We start from the raw sequence: 21,089 nt of genomic DNA, 5'->3' as shown, positions 1-21,089 counted from the left end.
AGCGCTTGCGTGTACTACACGCGCACGCACGCACGCACGCACGCACGCTGACATAATGCATTTCCTAGCTCCAAACCTTAAGTTTAAGCATCCCAACAGATTGCCTAAACCTAAATCAACTCAAGTCCATGTCAAAGCCATACTTTTAAAAGTCTTGAGCACAGCAAAAGAGCTGTGAGTTTGTGGGCACACCAAAATGGTCCCCACATAATCACTAAGCCAAGCCCTGGGATTTGCTCCCACTATGTCGCAAAAAAAAAAAAGGGTGCACACACACACCAGATCGCCTAAACAAATCTCAACTCAGTCCAAACTCTACTCTGAAATCAAGTCTTAGCCCTCAAACAGCGGTCTGAACTTGTGGGGTCCCCACAAGTGCAAGCGGTTGCCACAAAGACAGTAAAACCTGGGATCGGTCCCCAATATGTAGCGAAAACCAAGGGGAAACACAAAACCGCATTTCAACACAAGACGGGACACAAAAAATTCTGGCCAAGTATGCTCTTCCGCTCTGGTAAAGTGTGTTTAAATCCTGGATATGAGAAGACAACGCAGCAGAACAGAAAGTCTGCCTGGCGCAGTACCAGGACTGGCCTGTGAGGGCGCAAAGAAATGATGTGGTCAGCATCAGGGTGAAATTTCAGCTCCCCGGTGTCTTCTTTCAATTCTTTCCCTTTGATGCGAAATGTTTTCGATGTAAAAGTCCAAGGATTTGACAAAATGCCGCGCAAGGGTTTAAATATCGTCTGTGCAGTTAAGAAAGATTTGGGCAACGTTTCTTATGAGAGAGTAAAATATTTTTTTTTAAATTGACAGAAAAATGTGATGACTTCCCTATGCACCGAAAAGCTTCCCTTGCAGAAGAGCCCCACGGAAGTCAAGCGTAAAAAAGGATGTGTTGCGTCCTTGACACGGTGACAGACGCATCCTCTTTTGCAGGAGGGGGGCCTGGCCTCAGAACCGGAAGCAGGAATGGCAACTATTTCACCAGAGCGAGCGTGTTGAAAGAAAGAAAAAAAAAAAAAGGCAAAAGCATAGATTGCAACCCCCATTTTGTCACACACATGTCTGAGACTAGAAAAAAAATGTCTTCATACACCACAAAAACAATCGTAGAAATGGTAGCTAGATGTGCCTTCTGCCCTCTAGTGGCAGAGCGCGTAGTTGTTCATCACAAGCATAATCTGCATCAAATCTTCCACTCAGTAAATTCACGTCTGATGGCTGACGACCATCAAGTAGCTTCCACTTTCAGAACATCTGCTCTACCTGCTGCATTCATAAGTGAATGAAACATCATAACTTTGACACAGGGCTGCACAAAATAATAATCACGATCATGTTGGTCAATATTGAGATCACGATTACAAACATTTATTGCCCCCCCCCCCCCCCCCCCCCCCCTTACTGTTTATAAGATGCACGCATGCTTGTGCCTTGCCTTGATATTGGCGCTTCAGGCTATGTGATGTCAATAAAAGCAAGAGGAACCTTGGAAGTGAAATCAAAACAAGACGGCTTTGTTTTGATTTCCTGGGAAGTAGTCATGTGGACATTTGAGGTTTCTTCCCGCCGACTGCGATCGCCTCTGATGCTAGCATCTTATATTTGGGGAATTACGGTAACGTACGAATATGAACACAAAAAAATGATGAAGACTTTAGGAAGACGAAAATGATTGTTTTGCCGTAGTTTTGGCATTGTTGCCAAAGTGTTGGTGTGCCTTTTACACGTTAACATGGAAAACAGCAGAATTTGACCCCCAAATTAAGGACGCGTCTTATATTTGGGGAAGAACGGAAACTTACAAATTTGAACGCAAGAAAATATAAAGAGTTTATGAAGACTAAACTGATTCCGTTTTGCTGTAGTTTTGACATTGTTGACAAACTGTTGTTGCGCCTTTACGTCTTAACGTCAGAATGTGACCCCCAAATTAAGGCCGCGTCTCCTATTCGAAGAATTACGGTAACAATCGAGATTTCATTGCCTTTTCCTCTTAACAGCAAAAGGAGAAAAGTCCGTATTTTGGAGCAGTCGGCCTTTCGTTGAATTGAAGGAGAGGGGTTGGGGTGCCCCGATTTCTACGCGCGTTGGCTTGAAGACAACCTCGTGCATTGTTCCTCGCGAACGCTTTCAATCAAACCAGTTAGCCGCCAGGGGCTAAAGCTAGCCTCCAAACAGCCAACGAGTCCCCAAAAAGCAAGTGGTCCCCGAAACCTCGGAGCAAAGACGCCAACTCACCATTGCAGCTCGCGGGGCGGCCAACGCGCTCCCAAAAACCGCGGCGAACGGATGGAGCCGCCGGATGCCGTTTCCCTCTTCGCGCCTGAGCACCTAGCGTCTTTTGGGCTCACTTTTCCAACTTTGTAACTTCTTCTTTTTGGCTGTGGTGGACGGACGGGACCGGACGGGACGGGACGGGACGGGAGCTTCCACTGGGGAGGATGTGGTCCAAGTGCGCATGCGCGCTCACGAGGCTGAGGACGGGCGAAGGAAAAAGCGTTTTTATGCATGTCAGCTTCTGCGAAAATTCTTGTGTTCGCATGACAAGTCGTGTTTGTAATCCTCAAACGCTTACGGGGTCATTTCAATGCGGCGTGCGAAAAGGCAAACGAAACTCAGAGCACTTGAACAACAACCGCAAACTAGCAGAAAGAAAAGAAATGCTCGGAGCAGGAGTGGGGATCTTTGTCTCTTCCACTGGATCCCGATTTGGGGGTCCATTGCGAACCGGTTTTCAATTCAATTGATTTGATTTGATTCGATTCAATTTAGTCGTTCGAGCCAAAAGACGTATTTTTACGTTTTCCTTTCAAGGCGTCCAAACTTTCAATCCCAGGCGCTTATTTACATCTCTTTCCATTTGCCATCCTCAAAGTAGGTTAAGCACAAAAGTAATTATTTACTTTAGGTACACTTTAAGTAATTGATTTCGTACTTGTCATTAGTACGTTCAATGCTTATTTACATCTCTTTCAGTTTCATCCTCAGGTAAAGTACTACAATAATTAATTTACCTACTAAAGTAGCCAATTACTTTAGGTACTTTGAGTGGCTAAAATAATAGATTTTTTAATGTACTAAATTCATTAATTACCTTCGTACACATTCACCTAAAATAATGGATTCATTTCTCGGCCTTTATTAACAAACATTTTAATACGTTTTATACATATTTTTCCATTTATTGATTTGGATTTTTTCGGCTTTTTTTCAAATGCAAAGTGTTTAAGAATGGCAGGCACTAACTCACCAACTAACCAAAAATAATCACGTACTTTAGCTCAACTAATAGTTACTATAGTACTTCAATAACTAAAGTAATTGCGTACTCTTAGTACTTCATTACTCAAAATAATCATTTACTTAGAACCAGCCGTTCTTGAATTCCATTCGTGTCCAACAAAAACACGAATGAAGAAGTGGGCTGGAATGCGTATTTTTAACGCACGTTTTTTTTTCTCTGCCTCAAACGGATTTATTTGTCGTAAATAAGAGTCGCGCTCATTTGCAGCTGAAAGGCCGCCGGCTTGTCAGCTTGCACGTCTTGAGGACGCATGACAACTTCCTTTCATGTTCTCAGCTACTTGTGGAACATGAAAGGAGGGGAGGGGGGCGTGCTGCGCGGCGGGGGGGCGTCTGAGGGTATAAAGGTCACCGCTGGAGATGCGGGAGAAAAGTTGTTGCGATCGCTCCCGTCATGCCCGCACCGCGAGGCTCCCGGGTGCCGCTCCTGCATCATCTCCATCATCTCCCCCTCTTCCTCGCGCTCCTCGTCAGCCAGCAGCAGCAAAGCCGTGGAGTCCACCCGCCAAGGGGGGGCCCCCAGCACCACCTGCTGCCCACCTACATGGTGCACCTGTACCGCAACTTCAAGAGCAACGCGTCTGAAGCTGCCGAGCGAGATGTCGGGAGGCGAGCGGACACCGTCCGGAGTTTGATGGCCAAAGGTACGCTTTTTTTTTTTTTTTGGAGGGGGGGGGGGGGGGGGGGGGGGGGCTGCCTGCAATCCACATCCCGCTCGGGGTGAGGCTCAGCCAGTCTAATTCTCAAAGCAAACCTCTTTTTGGGGGCGGGTGGGGTGGGGTGGGGGTGGGGGGCTTTATTAGCCCTTGTTGATTGAGCATCTCGCCAGACGCGCCCCTCCTGCTCCGAGCTCTACTACACAACTCGCCTTAGTTCTTTTTTTTCTTTTCTACCTTTTCACACTTGTCCTGATTAGATTAGAGGCGCATTTCGCCGTTAGGTGTCAGAGTTTGTACCTATTTGTTTGCGTGACGGGGGAGGAGGATATGCACGAGCGAAAACTTTGCAGCTTCGAGTGGATTACGTTGATCAAGCTGATGCGACATGCATGTCAAAAACAAAATAGCCTCAACAAGCTTTAATCATTCGGGTGCACTTGAACCACGCCTGCATACCAATAGCCCAATCCCCATCGCCAATTTGCATCCGTCGCCCTTTCACGCAGCTCAACTGTCGCCGGCTCGAGAGTGGACGCAATCGCAATACGACGACACATTTTAGAAATGTTCAACTTGCAACGCGCGTGCGTTGTCGGAGGCCATAAAAGTCGTTTTTCTCCTTTTTCATTGAAAAGTGTATCCAGAAAAAAGCAAAGCATATTGGATTGTTTTGATCTTTTCTATGGAATGAAGGGGAGCCCTGCGGCTATATCAACATCTACTTACGTCTACCAAATGAAAACTGAGATATTAACTGATGCGTTACCATCCTGCACCAAATTCCCATTTTCAACGGTAATACACGGAGGGCGTTTGAAAATTGCCAGTTACGGCAATTGACTTGTTGCCAAGTTGAAATGCTTACTTTGAGAAAAACGCATTTCCCTTTGGCTTATTCATCTTTCCTTTCAACAGCCCCGGTCCGCAGGATGTAAAGGGCCAGGCCCCTTCCGCATCCGGACTAACGGCCGCCGTTTTCTTTTCCAGCTTTGGCCCACAGAGACGGGCGCTGGGCGGCCACCTTCGACCTCCGCGCCCTGCAGTCCGAAAAGCGCATCCAGGCGGCCGAGCTGAGGATCCGGCTCCCCGCCGGGGGCCCCGACGCGGGGGTGGCCGTGTACCACCGACGCGATCCGGAGTGCCGGCCGCCGTCGGGCGCGTGCCGGCGAGAGGCGCGGCCGGTGGGGGTCTTGGGCCCGTCCTCCCTGCTCTCCTCCTCCGGCGGCTGGAGGGTCTTCAACATGACGGGCCCGCTTCTGGCCTGGCTGCGGGGGAGGTCCCAAGTCGGGGCGCGGCGCCAGCGGGCCGGGGCGAAGGCGGCGGCCCCCGAGCCGCCGGCCCAACGGGCCCTGCTGCTCATCTACTCGCACACCGGCTCCGACCGGGACCCCAAAGCCAAGGCCGGCTTGCTCCACACGGCCGAGCGCTCCAAGTTCCTCGGCCCGTCCGAGACCCGGCGACCCGCGCGCCGGCCCCCGTTTGCGCGCAGGACCAAGCGGGGTCACGGGGAGCGGTCCGGGGGGGCCGAGCAGTCCCCGTGCCGCAGAGTGGACCTCCACGTGGACTTTCATCTGATCGGATGGGGGTCCTGGATCATCTTCCCCAAACGGTACAACGCGTACCGCTGCGAGGGAAGCTGCCCGGGCCCCTTGGCCGCGCGCCTCAACCCCACCAATCACGCTTACGTGCAGGTGAGCGAGCGCCGACGACGGCACCTTGCCCCCTCCTCGGCCCTCGAGGGCCGCTATTAATTTCCGAAAAAGAAAAATGTATCGCCTTCTGTCGCGGCGTTTAAAAAAGACAAAAGATATTTGCTCCGATCTAGAGAAACGAAATTCGGCAATGGTTTACCTCGTTTTCCTATTGATTTGCTCTTCATTTGAAAAGTAACAAATGCACTGCCCGTCAAGGCAAAAAAAAAGAGATTCGCTAATGCTTCTCTCATGGCATTAAAACAAATTGCTAAAATATGGAGACAAAAATATCTGCAAAAATTTGCCTCGCGTTCCAATTTATTTGCTCTTAACCTGAAAAGAAATAATGTACTGTTCAAGCAGTTAAAAAAAATGGAACGGAATGAGCCAATGCTCCTGTCATGGCATAAAAAAATGAATTATGCTAAGATAGGTGCAACGGAGGAGGGTTACACTGAAAAAATCCTGGCTAGGTGCCCTCGAGGACCGGAGTCGGTGACCCCTGTTTTACACGTTTCCGTCCTCCGAGACACCCTATTGGAACGATCAGGACGGTTATTGGGCTTTTACCGAGCTTACTCATGAGCCGATAAGGCTTCTGAGTTTGGACATCCCCGGGCTACTTTTTCATGAGAAAGTGAAAACATTTCAGCCAAAATTCAGGCCAACTATGATTCCGGGAAAGGACAAAATATGATGGAGAATAGATTGAGATTACCGAAGCCGATATGCCGCCCCTTATCTCCACAGAGCTTACTGAAACATTTGCACCCCGAGCGAGTGGTCTCACCTTGCTGCGCCCCCACCAAGATGAGCCCGCTGAGCATGCTGTACTACGAGAACGGCCAGATGCTCCTGCGCCATCACGAGGACATGATGGTGGACGAGTGCGGCTGCCAGTGAGCGCCGCCCAAGCAGACTAAAAAAGAAGAAGAAAAAAAACAAACACTTAGGACCTGAAAAGGGGGGGGGGGGGGGGGGGGGGGGTTCTTGTACCTTGCACTGTATGACGGATCTGTAAATTAATGTATATTTATTTGGAATATTAAAAGCGGACATATTTATGAATAATTTTCTCAAAGATGCCGTCCCATGGTTTCGGTTCAAAACAAAAAGTTGAAAATAAGAACGGAAAGGTATTTGTTGTTCCTCAAGACTTTTTGGGGGCATTTGTCCGTCTTGGCAAATGACACGGCAGTGTTTGTTTACAGGGAGAAGGCCTGAGCTTTTGTCACGCTCAAGTGCGTGTGATGTCACAGTGCAAAGGTCGCCATACAAAGGAGAGGACAAAGGCGGACTTTTCTAGTGAGCGTTTGGATGCTGCACAATGAGCCTCAAAACAAAAGCACTGTGGAGGCGGGACATCTAGCACATTTTGTTGCAAATTGAGACAATATGCAATTATTGGTCGGAGCGCCTGCTCAATACATTTCACTGACTAACCAAAAATGTAGCAACCATGGGAGCTCATGCAAGTAGGCTCAAGTAACTCACAGAAGTGGACCAGCACTGACAGGTAGGACGAACTGAACTCAAGTAGTTGTTCTTCTTTTTAATCGTGATGCTATTTTGATACATTATACGTGATGTGAACAAAACTAAAAAATGATGACAAAAGAGGGAACATTATTTATTTTGTTAAAAATTAAAAGATCATGCTTGTGTTGAGGCATTTGGAGGATAATAGCGTCCGATTGCCATTCGATGTTGCGTTATGAACGATGCAATGTTTTGCTATTATTTTGCGCAGTTTTGATCCTAACGAGATAAAAACTGAGCACGAGCGAATAAAACATAGGCAGGTATCCTTAATGTCGTTACCTGCAGTACGAAGCAACACGATTTTTACTTGTGTTATGAATATACTCACTTATTTATAGTAGTTGTTAAAATGCCAAAACATAAAACGCATTCAATCCATAGTTCATGCTGAATTTTTGCATGCCACTGACAGGCGCAGTTTTGACGCGTACGAGAAGCATTTTTCACATGGAGCCGGCCGGCGTTTTTTCCCCCTCTTAATAACCTACCTTCTAAATCAAATATACAACTTTGAGCTGGTATACTGTACTTCGTTATCAGTCAGTATTTCTCGCGATCGGGTGATCATTCGGTTGATTGGGCCTCTAGGTTGATCTAAAAATACCACTTGCCAAATTTGTCAAGCGAGCTATCATTTTAGCTGTCAGCGAACTTCCGGAACAAGATAGCCACGGTAGGTTCATAAATCTATCCCTCCTCATTTTTAAATACAAACACCCGTGAAATGATTGTAACGCGCTACCAAATCATCGCTGGACACGGTGGTGAGTCAGCGGCATCTAATGCAATTGCCAATGACTTATTTCCACAGTAACGAATTTGTTCACTACACGTAACTTACCTTGGTTAAAATCGCTCTGCATTGGGGTCGTTTATGTGTAAATTCTTTCTTTACGGTAAACAGCGATGCATGTTTAGTTGGGTACACATTTCACATTCTGTCGTTGGAATATGACAACAAATTGTTTGGCGCATAACCGGTTCCATTTTTAACTCCCGATCCTGTGGACTATTAAGGAACTTCCGCTTCGGTGTACTTACTTCCGGTAAGGGGCGCGAGTGGCATTTGTTCTAAACAAGCGCGCCTCACTTCGGAACAAAAAAAGAGTTGTGTATATGTCTGAAAACGCATGTTATGCTATAGGAAATAAAAAAGAAACATCGCGTTGAACACACAATTATAAACCGAATCTTTAGAAAACACAATTTACGGGTTTTCATTTGGGACATATATCGAACGGTGTGAAGATGTTGATTTTGTTTTTCTCAGACAATTATCATTACCTTGTGACCAAATTGACTTTCAAAATTAAATTAAGTGGAGTCGGGCTATTATTGACCAAATGAAAAAAAAAAAAAAGACTTTGTCATGGTACTAATTCCTGACTATTTCTGTGGCGTACAATGGATGATGGCCTTCCACAGGCGCATCACGAAATGGCGGAGGCGGTTGTCAACGTGGCCCGGAGGGTCAACGCAACCGTCGAGGAAGGAAGAGATTGCCTGGGTAACTTCACGTCGCTGCAAAAGTCGATTCGAAATACGGATGCTTTTGGCGCTATTTGTACATTGGTCTGCAGAGGGCGCCGTTTCAACCCCTGCCTTCATTTTCTTTTCCCCCCTGTTTAGATCTGTCCAATTGCAAGCTCATCTCATTCCCGGACGGCGTTTTCAAGGTTCTCAGCAGCGTGTCGGAGAACATCCGAGTCATCACCTTGGCGGAGAATGAGATGAAGGCCATTAGCAGCAAGTTTTTTTCCACCTTCACGCAACTGCGAGGTGCCCCTTCACCGTTACATGTGACTGAAGCCGCTCCTTTAATGAACTCGAATAAAAAAAATTAAAAAAAACTTTTCCAGAGCTGGACCTGCACGGAAACGCTCTGAGCAAGCTGCCCGACTCGCTGGAGGACATGAGGCACTTGAGCACCATCGACCTGTCCCATAACAAGTTATCGGAGTTTCCCGAGAAGCTGACGCAAATGGCCGCGCTGGAGCGCATCAATCTGGAGGGGAACAACATCACCGGTAACGACGATCACAGCGTGTCTATTTCAAACAACTTTGCCTTTAATGCATAACGGGAGCTGCCATGGACGGGCTAACTCAAGCGAGGGACATTTGGACGCAAACGGTACTGCAAGACGCGTACGCAGGCACGAAAGCACCGCTTTTCCATTCCTTTCTGCGGTCGTTAAAGAGGAAAACTTTTACGCCCAACCAAAATCGTATCCTTTTTAACATCTTTTAGATAATAGTGTAACGTGCCTGAATTTGAAACAAAAAAGGTGCCGCGGTACCCCCTAGCGCCTCGGATACGCGCTTACCTTTCACGCGGCGCCCGTTTCGGCCGGTATACTGGGCGCCATCTATTCTCGATCCTCTGCCAAGAACCGCGGCAGCTTAGCGGGCGCCTTTGTGCTTTGAACTTTCAGAAATCCCGCTGGACAAGTTGCGAGCCATGCCGGCGCTCAAGTGGCTCAACGTGCTGTCCAACCCCGTGGACGCAAAGACGCGAGCCGCCCTGGCCGGCCGCCTCCGCTTTGACGTCTTGGCGCCCGACGAGCGGTGAAGCGTCGCGACCACGCGGGAAGCCGCAGCGCGCCGTGTGCCTTGAAAACAAAAAAGCCCCTTTGATACTTTGGTCCGCGCGGGAACCGACGGCCTTGAAGATCGAGCACGTTTTCAATTGCTTATTTATTACTTTGGGATTTATAAAGGTGATTATTTTTCCTCCAATTTACAAATGTTGGAGCGGTTACTTGTCACTTTGTGAACTTTTGGGGACGCTCGTGGAAACGCCTACGTAAGGTTGGTGTATTTCCAATGATTTAGCTTTTTTATATATCCTTCTCATCCTTTTCACCTGTGACCAGATTGGGTTAGATTTTGCTCTATAGGTTTGGACCCATTGGAGCTAGCAAAGTAAGGCCCGGCGTGCTCAGTCGAGGACATCCTTGCTATGTAAGGCCTTGCACAAATCAATGGTAGACGCCTTATCTCTAACCCTTTTTATATGGGGGTTTGGTTGTATCTAAACAAAGTCAAATGCCACCTTAATCTTTGAATAAATGTCCAAAAATCGAGACTTTGCTTCCATTTGAATATCTTCAAAATGTAGCCTTCTCTTTTCGCCTCAGTTTTATATCACGAACGTAATCATGCGACCGGCTCGTCACATGATTGATTTTGCGGGGGGGGGGGGGGCGTACAAAAGCGTAGCACGGAATGTACGCGGTCTCGAGAAAGAGCAAGAGGGCATTTCCTGGTAAAGGGCACCTTTTGCTTTTGCGTGGCAATTTGCCCCGGCGGGCGCCCGGAAGAAATGGGCAAAGCTAAAAAAAGGTGGGCAAATCCGTCATCAAAGGGCGGCGGGCGGCTAATCCCGCCGCTTAATCGGTTTAGCCCCGCCCGCCGCACCCGAGGCGCTCGGCGCCATCTGTTCTGCCCGCGGAGAGCGACGCGTCGGGGACCATGAGCTTCAGCGTGGAGGCCAGGGGCCGAGCCAACGCGCCCGACTACCGGCTGTATTTCAGTAAGCCGCCGCCGCTTCGTCCGTCCGTCCGGCCGCTTTGTCCTTTTCTCACGGGGCGGGCCTTTGGCAGAGGACGAGCGGGGCCGCTACATCTCCCCCTTCCACGACATACCCGCCTACGCCGACCGGGGCCAGGTGAGCGCCACTCTTCTCTCCGGCGGCCGGCCGCCTTCAAAGGCCTTTGCCACTATGCCGCCAAAAAGAAAGTCAAAAAACTGTTGCGTACAGAAAAACATGCGAGGGCCACTTTGAAATTCTTTTGATTTTGATTTATGCTGAAATGAAGCAATCCATTTATTGACATTCATTACAGAGGCGATTTGTCAAAATTGCCACGTAACAGCTTTCCGTTAAATTATGATTCCGGATGTTTTACTGCCGAGCTAGAAAAAAAACACTTTTTTTTTTGCGGGCCGCCGACAATTAGATGAGGGGCCACATCTGGCCCCCGGGCCGCACTTTGGACGCCACCCCGGTTTAAACGGTTCCCCGAAGTGAACCTTTTTTCAATGATTTCAATTCTCAAACCTCAGTGCGGAACATCATCTCAGCCAACGCTTGCTCCATCGTACACTAGAAACATTTTTTTTCCCCGTCGCGTCGCCAGGTATGGATTAGCGAATGCGCGTAAGCGTTACGGGAAAAATGTTGCGCTTGGCTCACGGAAACAGCCGGAAATCTCATTTTGTCACAGAACATTTTCCACGCCGTTGTGGAAGTTCCGAGATGGAGCAACGCAAAAATGGAGGTACCCTACCTTTGCTCTTTTACCGCGGGGGAGAAAAAAGAAAAAACGGCGGCGTGGTTTCTTTTTCCCAGATTGCCACCAAAGATGCCCTGAACCCTCTGAAACAGGACGTGAAAAAGGGGGAACTCCGCTACGTGGCCAACGTCTTCCCGCACAAAGGCTACATCTGGAACTACGGCGCCATCCCGCAGGTGGCGCATTTTGCAGGCCGCCCTGGCAGCGCCCCTTGAAATGTCCACATACGCTGCCGTTTCCAGTTGTTGTTATAAAGGGATTATAAAAACAAACCCGGCCCACTCGGGAATACAATTCTCTTTATGTGATTGTTTCATTGATGTTGCCTTTAGCGCAGCTCCATCTAGCGGATGCCTAACGCAACGCCGGCCGGGACCGAAGCTTCTGCTCTATGCGCCTTATAATGAGCTGCGGCCATTATAGGAAAACACTTGCATAGTTTGTCTCCTTTCCGCGCAGACGTGGGAAGACCCGCACCACCGGGACGCCGACACGGGTTGCTGCGGGGACAACGACCCCATCGACATCTGCGACATTGGGGACAAGGTCGCAGTCATTTCATGTGTTTATTTGGACTATTTTATGAATAAGTGAATCCATTCCAATTCAATGATAGCAGTTCTTCTCAAATAGTGGGGCTTGGGGGGCATTCTTTTTTCTTTGATTTTGCCATGCAAAGTGCAATTGCACCTCCGCGCCACCGGGTGGTGCAGTGGCGCTCTCATTGCCTCAAGTGCAGTTGGTTAAAAATGTTTCTAGTTTAAATAACTATTGACCTTTTTTTTTCATTTCAGACTAGCATGTATAAACCTTGCAAAAGTTTGTTTAATGTTGAATTGTATTGCTTTTTTTCTTGAGTTAAAGGATATAATTTTAGGTAAGCTTGCACATTTTCTAAAGATCGGGGGGGGGGGGGCTTTGCAAGAAGTAATTGAGAAGCACATACGAAAAATAGGGAGGGAAAACCCCCCCGCCGATTTTACGGGTGAAATATTTTGTGGCACTGAAGGTGTTTTTCCGCGCAAGGTGTGCGCGGCAGGCGAAGTGATCCGCGTGAAGGTGCTGGGCACGCTGGCGCTCATCGACGAGGGCGAAACGGACTGGAAGGTTCTGGTCATCAACGCGGACGACCCCGAGGCCGCGCGTTTTAACGGTACGGGGCGGCGCGGGCCCGAGCGCCGCCCGGCGGCTAAACGACTCCTCCGGCCTCTCCCCGCAGACGTCGAGGACGTGGCGCGACTCAAGCCGGGCTACCTGGAGGCCACGCTGGACTGGTTCAAGCGCTACAAAGTCCCCGACGGGAAACCCGAAAACCAATTCGCCTTCGGCGGACAGTTCAAGGGCAGGGTAAAGCAACTCGGCGGCGCCGGGGCCGGCTCGTCCCGGGACGCGTCTTTTTGGACTCGCCGGGGCAACCCTATGAAATCCCGGCGTCCTCGTTTGAGGACGTCGGCCTTTGTAACGACGATCGGGCCGCAATTCACTTTGGTGTCTCGATGAGCTCGACAAACAAGTACCTCAAAGAGAAAAACCCTGGGAATCTCTCCGGCCAAGGTACCAACAATTGTTTGTCGCGCGTTTTAGGACTTTGCTATCGAGACGGTGAAGAGTACCCACCGGTTCTGGAAAGCGCTGGTCACTCAGGAGACGGACGCCGGCGAGCTAAACTGGTGAGCTCCCGCACGGGTTCAATGCCAAATATTTCAGGAAATCCTCCATTTTCCGCCGCTAATACCGGAATTGCCCAAATATAAGATGCGCTTATTTTCCCCAAAAGAAGGCAAACGTATGGGCGCGTCCTACAAAGCGGAGCTCCCCGACGGCCGGTTGTGGTCCGCGGGTGCGCTGAGCCTCCCCCGAAAGAATTCTGTTCTGGAGCCGATTTTGGTTGATCCTTTAAGACTCGATTTGTTTGCGCCTCGTTTGGCTTGATCCGTCTTTTGGCGCAGCCTCTGGCCGCCGTGGATATGACATTTTGTAGTGAGGAAGGGCGGCGCGGCTTCACTTGGGAGAAGCCGCCGTCAATCATCATACACGACAAGTATTTGATGATTTTTTTTTGTCTTTCGAGCAGCATGAACACGAGCATTACCGAGAGTCCATTTTGTTGCTCAGCCGAAGAGGCCGCCGCCGCGATCGATTCAGTAAGTCTTTCAAAGGGACGGTATGTAGAATTTAGCGGTGAACTAAAAATGAATGAATGAATCAAAAACAGATTTCCTTTCATCCATCCCTCCATCCGCTTAGGGTCACGTCTCATTTGCTAAACGGCCGAGATAGCTAACGGTAGCTAACATGGTTCCCAACTGGTTTTTTGCACGTTTCCTCTCAAGTGCATGGTGTTTGTTTGAACTGTTTGCAGGCTTGTGCATTTGGAGCTGCAGAGCCCATTCCCACTTCAGGTGTGTATAAAGGACACTTCCTGTTCCTGTTCCCGTTCCGACAAAACAATGTGATGTTTTGATTTTCTTCCCACAGTTGACAAATGGTTCTTCTATGAAAAGTGAGGACTCGGTGGAAGGAAATCTATTTCTTCTCGTGAACTCTACTGCAACTATTTCACAACAATAAAACGGCAGGGAATAACATTCGAGATCTTGTTTTTGGCGCAATACACTGCAAAAATTGGATTGGAGGAAAGTTAAACAAAAAAAAAGGTCATAAGAAATGTATATATTTTTTTGTCTGAAAAATATAGTCCAAAAAATCTTAAGTATACTTATTTCAAGATCAAAATCTAGCGTTTTCTCATGAACTACTAGCGTGCGGTGACAACAGCAAAAACGATTTGACAAGAAGCGAAAGGAAAGAGAAAAGTAAACGCGCCGCAGGGCGACGAGACAACGACGAACACCCGGACAAGATCGGCCGACACGGGGGACCGGGTGGACGAGGGCGGCCGGACGCGATCCAACTGACGAGACGCTGGCTGAAAATTCAAAGTCCCGCTGTCCTCCATATTTTCAACACGGGCGTCCCGGAAAGACGAAAAATATATACGGTGTACTTCAAAGATTTTGGGGGGGCACGCGCGACGTGGCTGAGGGAACCGGAGTACATTCGATACCTGAGGATCTAGGACTTAATATCAGGACTCTTTAAAAAAAAAAAACGTGAAAATTCGGCCTCGGCATTGAATGAGGTAAAGAGCGTGTCGAGATTTGTCACTCATCCCACGCCGTCGATGACTTTTGGTGCATACGGGCGCGTCTGATGTTTTTCCCCAGTGAACTCCGAGCTTGACCGCGGCTTTACTTATACATAAGCGCCAGTAGATGGCAACCGCGTTCTATTTTAGATTCCCAATTTTGGTTTTGGCACTTTGTCGATGTTTTTTAGCCTTGAAAAATGAACCGTATCGAGCGAGTGAGCGCGCGCGTTAGCGGATGTGTGCGTGGGCGTGTCACAAAGGTTACAAAGCACAAGAGAGATCTTTGACGTTTGACGAAGAAGGGCGATCCCGCTCGCCCTCTCGGCTCGCCAGTACGAGGACAGGCCCGACCGGGACCGACGTGACATCGGGTGAGTTCGTGTTTGGCACGCCCAAATATTTGAGCCGCTTTATAGAAACGAAATGGGTTTTTCCCCCGGTGAAAAAAAATCAAAATGCTGTCAAAACAGCTGCCGATAGAGGACTGAAAAAGTGAATGGGTTAGAAAAAAAAAAAGGACTTTATTTGCGGTGAATCTTAAATAATTTTACAAAGCTGACACGGCGGACAGGAAGTGGGGAAGAAAAAAAAAGGACGTTTTTATTTGCGGTGACTTTGAAATATTTTGACAAAGCTGACACGGTGGACTGGAAGTGGGGAGTCTTAAGCTTGGACAGGTGGGAAATCAAGTACATTTTAGTACTCGGTGCAAATAAATGTTAGTGCATTTGATATCTTTTGAATTTGACCACCCGGATTGAAATATTTGCCTTTTTGTACCGCTTTTTGAAAAAAAAAAAGTCTTGGAAAAATGACTGAATTCAAATAAGACTTTCATGTATTTTGACTGCTTTTGACTTCTTAAGCGGATGGAGATATTTTTGCGTTTTGTACGCGAGCCAAAAAGACTTTGACGTGGATTTTCACGCCTTGTTCGGCTTTTGACTTTTACGTCTTGGACGAGGTTGCGCGTTTTTGCGTAGCGTACCGCTTTGTGAAAAGAGGCTAGCAAAGACGCTAACTGCTTTGGAAACCAGTCGGGAGGCTCATCAAGGCGAGCGGAACTTTGTGCGCTCCGCCATTTTTTTGCCACGCAAGCAGCTGCATTTTTTATCTTTGAAGTTTGCCACTTTGATGTCACGAAACGGACGACCGGTTTGAAATGACACGCAAACTCGGAACCTTCTGGCATTGGAGCAGAACACCTGCCGGCCGGCTGGCAGTCACGCTAGTACTTGGTTTGTACCCAACCATAACGGAAGCGTTTTCAACATTTATTAGAGCGGTCGAGCGTTTTATTGTCATTTCGCTACATTGGATATGGCGCCGAGGCGTCTGCGAAGATTGAATGGCGGTTCCTCGAACCCAAATGCACACTGGACACGATCTAGCTCAACGCATCCATTGTAAAGCTTTCACGACTTTCAAGACTTTCGCGCCATCCGAATCTGAATTGAACGGATCGGCGGATTACGCGGCCAAGCAAAGCGTTCCGCCGGGTCGCGCGAGGAGCTGATGGCATTCAGGCAACCAATAGTAAGCAAGCATCTTCATTCAGACATGGAGGTCCGTTTCCTGGTGTTGACGCTCATCGGCATCTTGGCGGCCGAGTTCTTCTCTTCCATAGGTGAGTCTGCGGCGCCTTTTCGGATTTGCTATCATATCGCGAGGTCTCGCGACCAGGTCACATGACGGATCTGCTGCACGCCGAGCGGCACCTGCTGGCCTCGCTGGAGGATTACATCCGAGCGGAGGAAAACAAACTGGAGAGCGTCAAAAGGTCGAAGACCTCATAATACGCCGAGGTTTGCCGCAGGTCGCCTGACCGGGCCGCGGCGCGCGTGCGCTCAGGTGGGCCGAGAAGCTGTCCGAGCAGTCGGCGTCTGCGGACCAGGACCCCGAAGGTTTCCTGGGCCACCCCGTGAACGCCTTTAAACTTCTCAAGAGGTTGAACACGGACTGGATGGAGTTGGAGAGCCTGGTCGTCAGCGACGTGTCCAACGGTGAAAAGCCGCAGTCCGCCGGCTCGAGGGGAGACCGGACTTTGACGGGCCGCCTCTTGGGGTTCAGGTTTTTTGTCCAACATGACCACCAAGAAGGAGGACTTCCCCAACCAGGAGGACCGAACGGGGGCGGCCGTAGCTCTCCTGCGGCTGCAGGACACGTACCGGCTGGACACGGACACCCTGGCCAAAGGGGAGCTGCCGGGTGAGCGAGCCCAGGCCGCTTTTTGCTTTTCTTTCTTCTCTGATTTCAAGTCCGCGTAAACGTTCAAAGAACGTACCGCACTAAAAGTAGAAGCGCAACGCGGTGCGATGATTGCCAAATGGTTTGTAATCGTCCCAGCTGCAACACTTCGAAAAAGTTTCTTTGGGGAGCATTGGTTCGCCTTCCCTTTTTGAAGTGGCGTTCTGAGAGCCATCTCGTAAGATCCAAAAAGGGGGGTGTGCCGAGCGGTCCTAACTCGGTCGGCGACATCATCCAAATGTAAGCGAACGCGTTGCGAACGCGCACGCATCCCCGTAAAGCACAGGTGTCGAACTCACGGCCCGCCGCGTCATTTTATGTGGCCCGCGAAAGCAAATCATGTAGGTTTCCACGACCCTTGCTAAACTCTAGCTTGTCGTGTATCATGAAAAATAAAGTTGAGATTTTTTGGTTTGTTCTGTTCCAGTAATATAAACAATAAATGAACAAACTAGAATGCTTTACGTCTGATTAGGTCTAATACTATGAGATCATTTAAAAACGACTCATCGGCCCGACGAAGGAAGTCCTCGCTACAAAATGGCCCGCGACAAAAATGGGTTTGACGGGCCCTGCCGTAAAGGGTTAAGACGACCTGAACAAACGGCCCGGAAGAGGAAGGAAAAACTGGGGGGGATTAGAAACCTTCAGAAGGTGGGAGGAGCCCCCTTCCGGGCCGCGCTAAAAAAATAAGTCGCGGCGCCATCTCCGTATAGTGCGTACGACGTCCAATCCCCTCCCTCCCTCCCTCCCTCCCTCCCGTCCCCAGGAAGCTACCTGCTCCCAAGCAGCCTGACGGTGGACGACTGCTACGAACTGGGCACCGTGGCCCTGAACGGCGACGACTTCTACCACACGGCGCTGTGGATGCTCCAGGCGCTCCGGCAGATGCGGCAGGGCGAGACGCCGGCGACGGTGGCCCTCCCCACCCTGCTGGACCACTACAGCTACTCCGTCTACAAGCAAGGAGATATGGAGAGAGCCTTGGAGTCCCTCGAGCAGCTCAGGGAGATCGGTGAGCAGACCTCACGGGTGTCCCGCATATTTTCAAAGCTTCCCTCTCGAGCGGAACGCCGGACGGTCGCCGGGACACGGAAGCGTTTTTGTTTTTGCGTTTTGTTTTTTAGATCCGAGCAACCACCGAATCAACCAGAATATCAAGCACGTCTCCGACATCCTGGCCAAACGGGAGGCGGGCGAGGAGGCGCCCGGGACGGCCGGCGAGGACGGAGGCGTCGGCGCCGAGTACGAGCGGCTGTGTCGCGGCGAGGGCGCCCGAATGGTGAGGAAAGGCCCGTCCGTCCCGGGCCCGGGCCGCCGAGTCCCCGCGAGCGCTCCTCCCTCCCGTCTTTCCGGCAGACGGCGCTCAGGCGGAGTCGCCTCTTTTGCCGTTACCACGACAACGGCGGGCATCCCAACCTTCTGATCGCTCCCTTCAAAGAGGAAGACCTGTGGGACCGACCCCGCCTCGTTCGCTACTATGACTTTGCGTCGGAACCCGAGATGGAAACCATCAAAACGTTGGCCAGACCCCATGTGGGTCCGCCGAGCTTTTATTTTGAAAAGTTCTTTCCCGCTCTTTGCCTAATTGGACGTCTCTCCCCCCTCTGGCTTCGTCTCCTGTCAACAACGGCTCGCGGCCCCGCTAGCTCCGACGCTCAAAAGTGGCCGAAGGTCAAACAACTCCTAGCAGGATTTCGCAAACGTAAGGACGACCGACGGGGGGCGCGGGGGTCTTGCGCATAGGGGCGTTTTTTTCCCCCCAATTTTGAAAAAGGAGACCAGGCTATATCATGTTAAAACCTGTACAAATGAATGCGACCTATTTGAGAGGATACGCCCAATTCCACAAGCGCTGTCTCGTGGGGTTATTTTTCAGTTTTTTAACCTTTTTTTTTGTTTTTTTTAACATTCGGCGCCACAGCACCTGGCTGGCTGACGACCAGCACCCGGCGCTGGCCAAGATGGTCAAGAGAATAGAGGACATCACGGGCCTGGACATGGCCAGCGCAGAGAGCTTGCAGGTGAAAAGTTGGGCTTTTCCAACCGAGAAGCAAGACGTGAAGGAACAGCGGGACTTTGCCTTTCTTTGCGCAGGTGGCCAACTACGGCGTGGGAGGACAGTACGAACCTCATTACGACTTTCAATTGGTAAATCCGAGCCGTCGTTTGAAAGCGTAATCGGGACCTTAGACTTTGCGCTGGCTCAGAAATGCAAAACGGCACTAACGTTCAACATTTAACGAGCGATGAAACACTCGTTTCGTTAATGACGCCCGATGACTGAAAGTCAAGAAAAAAAGCCAGCGCTTCGGCCCATTTTGAAGAGGCGTCCAAAAAGGGCGATTTGATTCGGATCGGCCCAAGTGGAAGGACGGCGTCGAAAACGCTTGAATGAAAACGCTTACGCGAATCAATCTAATACTCGGTGTGGTGTTTTGACAGGGCCGCAATTTTGACGCTTACAGATTGCAGGAGGGGGAGCGAGTAGCCACCTGGCTGACTTATGTCAGTAAAGCACACTAGACTCCGACCTGCCCCCCCCCCCCTTTTCCTCCTCTTTAACCTTTGTGTTCCGCAGATAAGCCACGTGCAGGCAGGGGGCGCCACCGTCTTCCCCATAGCGGGTGCTGTTGCTTGGCCCGTCAAGGTTTGCTTTCTTTTTTTACGGTACGCACAGCGTCCACTCCTTACCACATGTAGGCAACTTCGTCAGAGCCCCGCCCCCTTTCTGTCATCGTCGGTCCGTCGCCCAACCTTCCGCCGTCAATCATTCTTCAGGCGCTGGTTTACTTCTGTCTTATATGTATTTATATATTTTTGTTTTTTGTAGACTTTTCAAATGAATATAAGTGCAACTAAGGGCTTGAAATACTGCATGTTAATGAACCTGCATCTGAGGAAATGCAGGGGAGGAAAGGGCAATTAGCAATCATGTCCACCGGATGGCATTATCGTGCTTTACTTGACGCTGGATGGCGGATGGCGGTTCGAATTGAAAACTTGCCTGTCCTACGACTTCGGGAAACGCTTTCGTTAACGTTTGCATCCACTAAATGTTGCGTTGACTAAAAAACCTCTTTGATCGGGGAATTTAAAAAACGACTGTTGAAGTGAAGCGAGCCGGTTAATTGGCTGAAAATGAAGATGTTTTTTCGTAGCGCTGTAAAGTGACGCCTGTCACATTGACTGCGGGCTGCGATTTGTACGAGACAGATGCAGCAATATAGCGGATGGAAACATATTTGAGTAAGCGAAAACGCCTGACGCAACGTCCATCTCAAATTGGAATTCAGACAGTTTTAATTGGCCGTTTTTTTTTTTTTTTTTTTTTGAAAGCATTCCATCACTGGTCGGCCCGTCGCGAAAGATTCAAATCTCGGCGTGAGCGCGCGGCGTCCCGGACTCGTCCCGGGCGTCCCGAACAAAGTGGTCGGCGTGCGTCCGCGGAAGGTTCGAATGACACAACGGTGTCCGTCCGCTCAGGGCTCGGCCGTGTTCTGGTACAACCTGCAGCCCAGCGGAATGGAAGACCCGACCACCCTGCATGCCGCCTGCCCCGTCCTGGTGGGGAGCAAGTGGGGTGAGCTGCACACGTTTGAACATGGGCCGCCATCCACACTTTAGCATAGCAAAAGTAATTCAGACGTTTATTATTGAAAGTAGAAAAGGAAATGTCCACGGTACCCGGAGAAAGAAAGTCAGTAAGAAAGCCATATCCCCTAATAAACGGTTGCGGTCTGTCTCCCCAAGTGGCCAACAAGTGGCTGCACGAGCGAGGCCAGGAGTTCAGGAGACGCTGCGGCCTGCAAATGTCCGGCTGAACGCGTGTGGACTTCACCCTCACCCTAGCCACTCAATCTTGTAATATTAGTAGAACGCTGACCGCGCCGTCTTGTTTCGAAAGAGCCTTTGGCACAGGCGCTTCGAACGAATAAGGTGCAAAGTGAGCACGCGTGGCTTAGCGCAAAAAATCTATCCATCCGAATTTCCGGTCTGCCGCCCGACGAATTCAATGCCTTTTTCTGCCACTGCCTTTTTGTTCGCTTACCTTCAATTAAAGGTTTTTCCTCCCACTTGGGCTTGTTTGCATCCGGCCGTTATCCTCGCCGATTAGGCGATTTGGCTCGAGCGGCGTCATGGAGCTCGGCCCCGCTGAGCCTTTTTTGGTCGGTAATCCCTCCGAATGG

At 49.8% G+C, this 21,089-nt stretch overlaps 4 protein-coding genes and 1 long non-coding RNA gene across 13 annotated transcripts; 4 read left to right on the top strand and 1 right to left on the bottom strand.

Annotated features, from left to right (window-relative positions):
- The first annotated feature begins 1,545 nt into the window (after positions 1-1,545).
- Positions 1,546-6,598, top strand: ndr2 (nodal-related 2). Of its 4 annotated transcripts, none has more exons than XM_088438548.1 (4): positions 1,546-1,621; positions 2,007-3,953; positions 4,956-5,659; positions 6,413-6,598. In XM_088438548.1, the coding sequence occupies exons 2-4, from the start codon at positions 3,704-3,706 to the stop codon at positions 6,563-6,565; spliced, it is 1,107 nt and encodes a 368-aa protein (XP_088294674.1). In that variant the 5' UTR covers positions 1,546-1,621; positions 2,007-3,703; the 3' UTR covers positions 6,566-6,598. The 4 variants fall into 4 exon arrangements, with proteins under 4 accessions (XP_088294674.1, XP_088294676.1, XP_088294673.1 ...); XM_088438550.1 differs by having other exon boundaries at positions 1,551-1,621; positions 3,784-3,953; XM_088438549.1 differs by having other exon boundaries at positions 1,557-1,621; positions 3,788-3,953.
- On the bottom strand, positions 2,464-9,798 carry LOC148410017 (uncharacterized). Its single transcript, XR_015868335.1, has 3 exons — positions 9,531-9,798; positions 6,453-6,581; positions 2,464-2,480 (listed from the first exon to the last, which is right to left on the bottom strand). It is a non-coding gene; the product is annotated as an uncharacterized LOC148410017 (long non-coding RNA).
- lrrc20 (leucine rich repeat containing 20) lies at positions 7,026-10,291 on the top strand. Of its 2 annotated transcripts, none has more exons than XM_088438557.1 (5): positions 7,026-7,178; positions 8,630-8,711; positions 8,834-8,983; positions 9,064-9,231; positions 9,639-10,291. In XM_088438557.1, the coding sequence occupies exons 2-5, from the start codon at positions 8,642-8,644 to the stop codon at positions 9,773-9,775; spliced, it is 525 nt and encodes a 174-aa protein (XP_088294683.1). In that variant the 5' UTR covers positions 7,026-7,178; positions 8,630-8,641; the 3' UTR covers positions 9,776-10,291. The 2 variants fall into 2 exon arrangements, with proteins under 2 accessions (XP_088294683.1, XP_088294682.1); XM_088438556.1 differs by lacking the exon at positions 7,026-7,178 and adding an exon at positions 7,635-7,877.
- Positions 9,865-14,089, top strand: ppa1a (inorganic pyrophosphatase 1a). Of its 3 annotated transcripts, none has more exons than XM_088438552.1 (11): positions 9,865-10,014; positions 10,609-10,738; positions 10,809-10,873; positions 11,433-11,486; positions 11,558-11,677; positions 11,961-12,047; positions 12,528-12,848; positions 13,086-13,171; positions 13,576-13,645; positions 13,864-13,903; positions 13,980-14,089. In XM_088438552.1, exons 2-11 carry the CDS (start codon positions 10,678-10,680, stop codon positions 14,006-14,008), a joined length of 933 nt encoding a protein of 310 aa, XP_088294678.1. In that variant the 5' UTR covers positions 9,865-10,014; positions 10,609-10,677; the 3' UTR covers positions 14,009-14,089. The 3 variants fall into 3 exon arrangements, with proteins under 3 accessions (XP_088294678.1, XP_088294679.1, XP_088294681.1); XM_088438553.1 differs by lacking the exon at positions 9,865-10,014 and having other exon boundaries at positions 12,528-12,654; positions 12,721-12,848; XM_088438555.1 differs by lacking the exons at positions 9,865-10,014; positions 11,433-11,486 and having other exon boundaries at positions 12,528-12,654; positions 12,721-12,848.
- A 772-nt stretch (positions 14,090-14,861) lies between these two features.
- On the top strand, positions 14,862-20,975 carry LOC148410014 (prolyl 4-hydroxylase subunit alpha-1-like). 3 transcript variants are annotated; one of them, XM_088438543.1, is made up of 15 exons: positions 14,863-15,023; positions 16,211-16,279; positions 16,336-16,432; positions 16,504-16,655; positions 16,723-16,860; positions 17,669-17,914; positions 18,027-18,181; positions 18,259-18,435; positions 18,549-18,604; positions 18,824-18,923; positions 18,997-19,050; positions 19,345-19,407; positions 19,481-19,549; positions 20,386-20,482; positions 20,653-20,975. In XM_088438543.1, exons 1-15 carry the CDS (start codon positions 14,888-14,890, stop codon positions 20,721-20,723), a joined length of 1,680 nt encoding a protein of 559 aa, XP_088294669.1. In that variant the 5' UTR covers positions 14,863-14,887; the 3' UTR covers positions 20,724-20,975. The 3 variants fall into 3 exon arrangements, with proteins under 3 accessions (XP_088294671.1, XP_088294669.1, XP_088294672.1); XM_088438546.1 differs by lacking the exon at positions 14,863-15,023 and adding an exon at positions 15,268-15,329; XM_088438545.1 differs by lacking the exon at positions 19,345-19,407 and having other exon boundaries at positions 14,862-15,023.
- The last annotated feature ends 114 nt before the right edge of the window (positions 20,976-21,089 follow it).

The sequence above is a fragment of the Hippichthys cyanospilos genome, chromosome 17, assembly GCF_059441005.1.
Source record: "Hippichthys cyanospilos isolate Australia breed blue-spotted pipefish chromosome 17, RoL_Hcya_1.0, whole genome shotgun sequence".
NCBI classification, from domain to species: Eukaryota; Metazoa; Chordata; class Actinopteri; order Syngnathiformes; family Syngnathidae; genus Hippichthys; species Hippichthys cyanospilos.
Note: the sequence above shows the minus strand (reverse complement) of the source record. Positions and strands in the feature narration are given on the sequence as shown.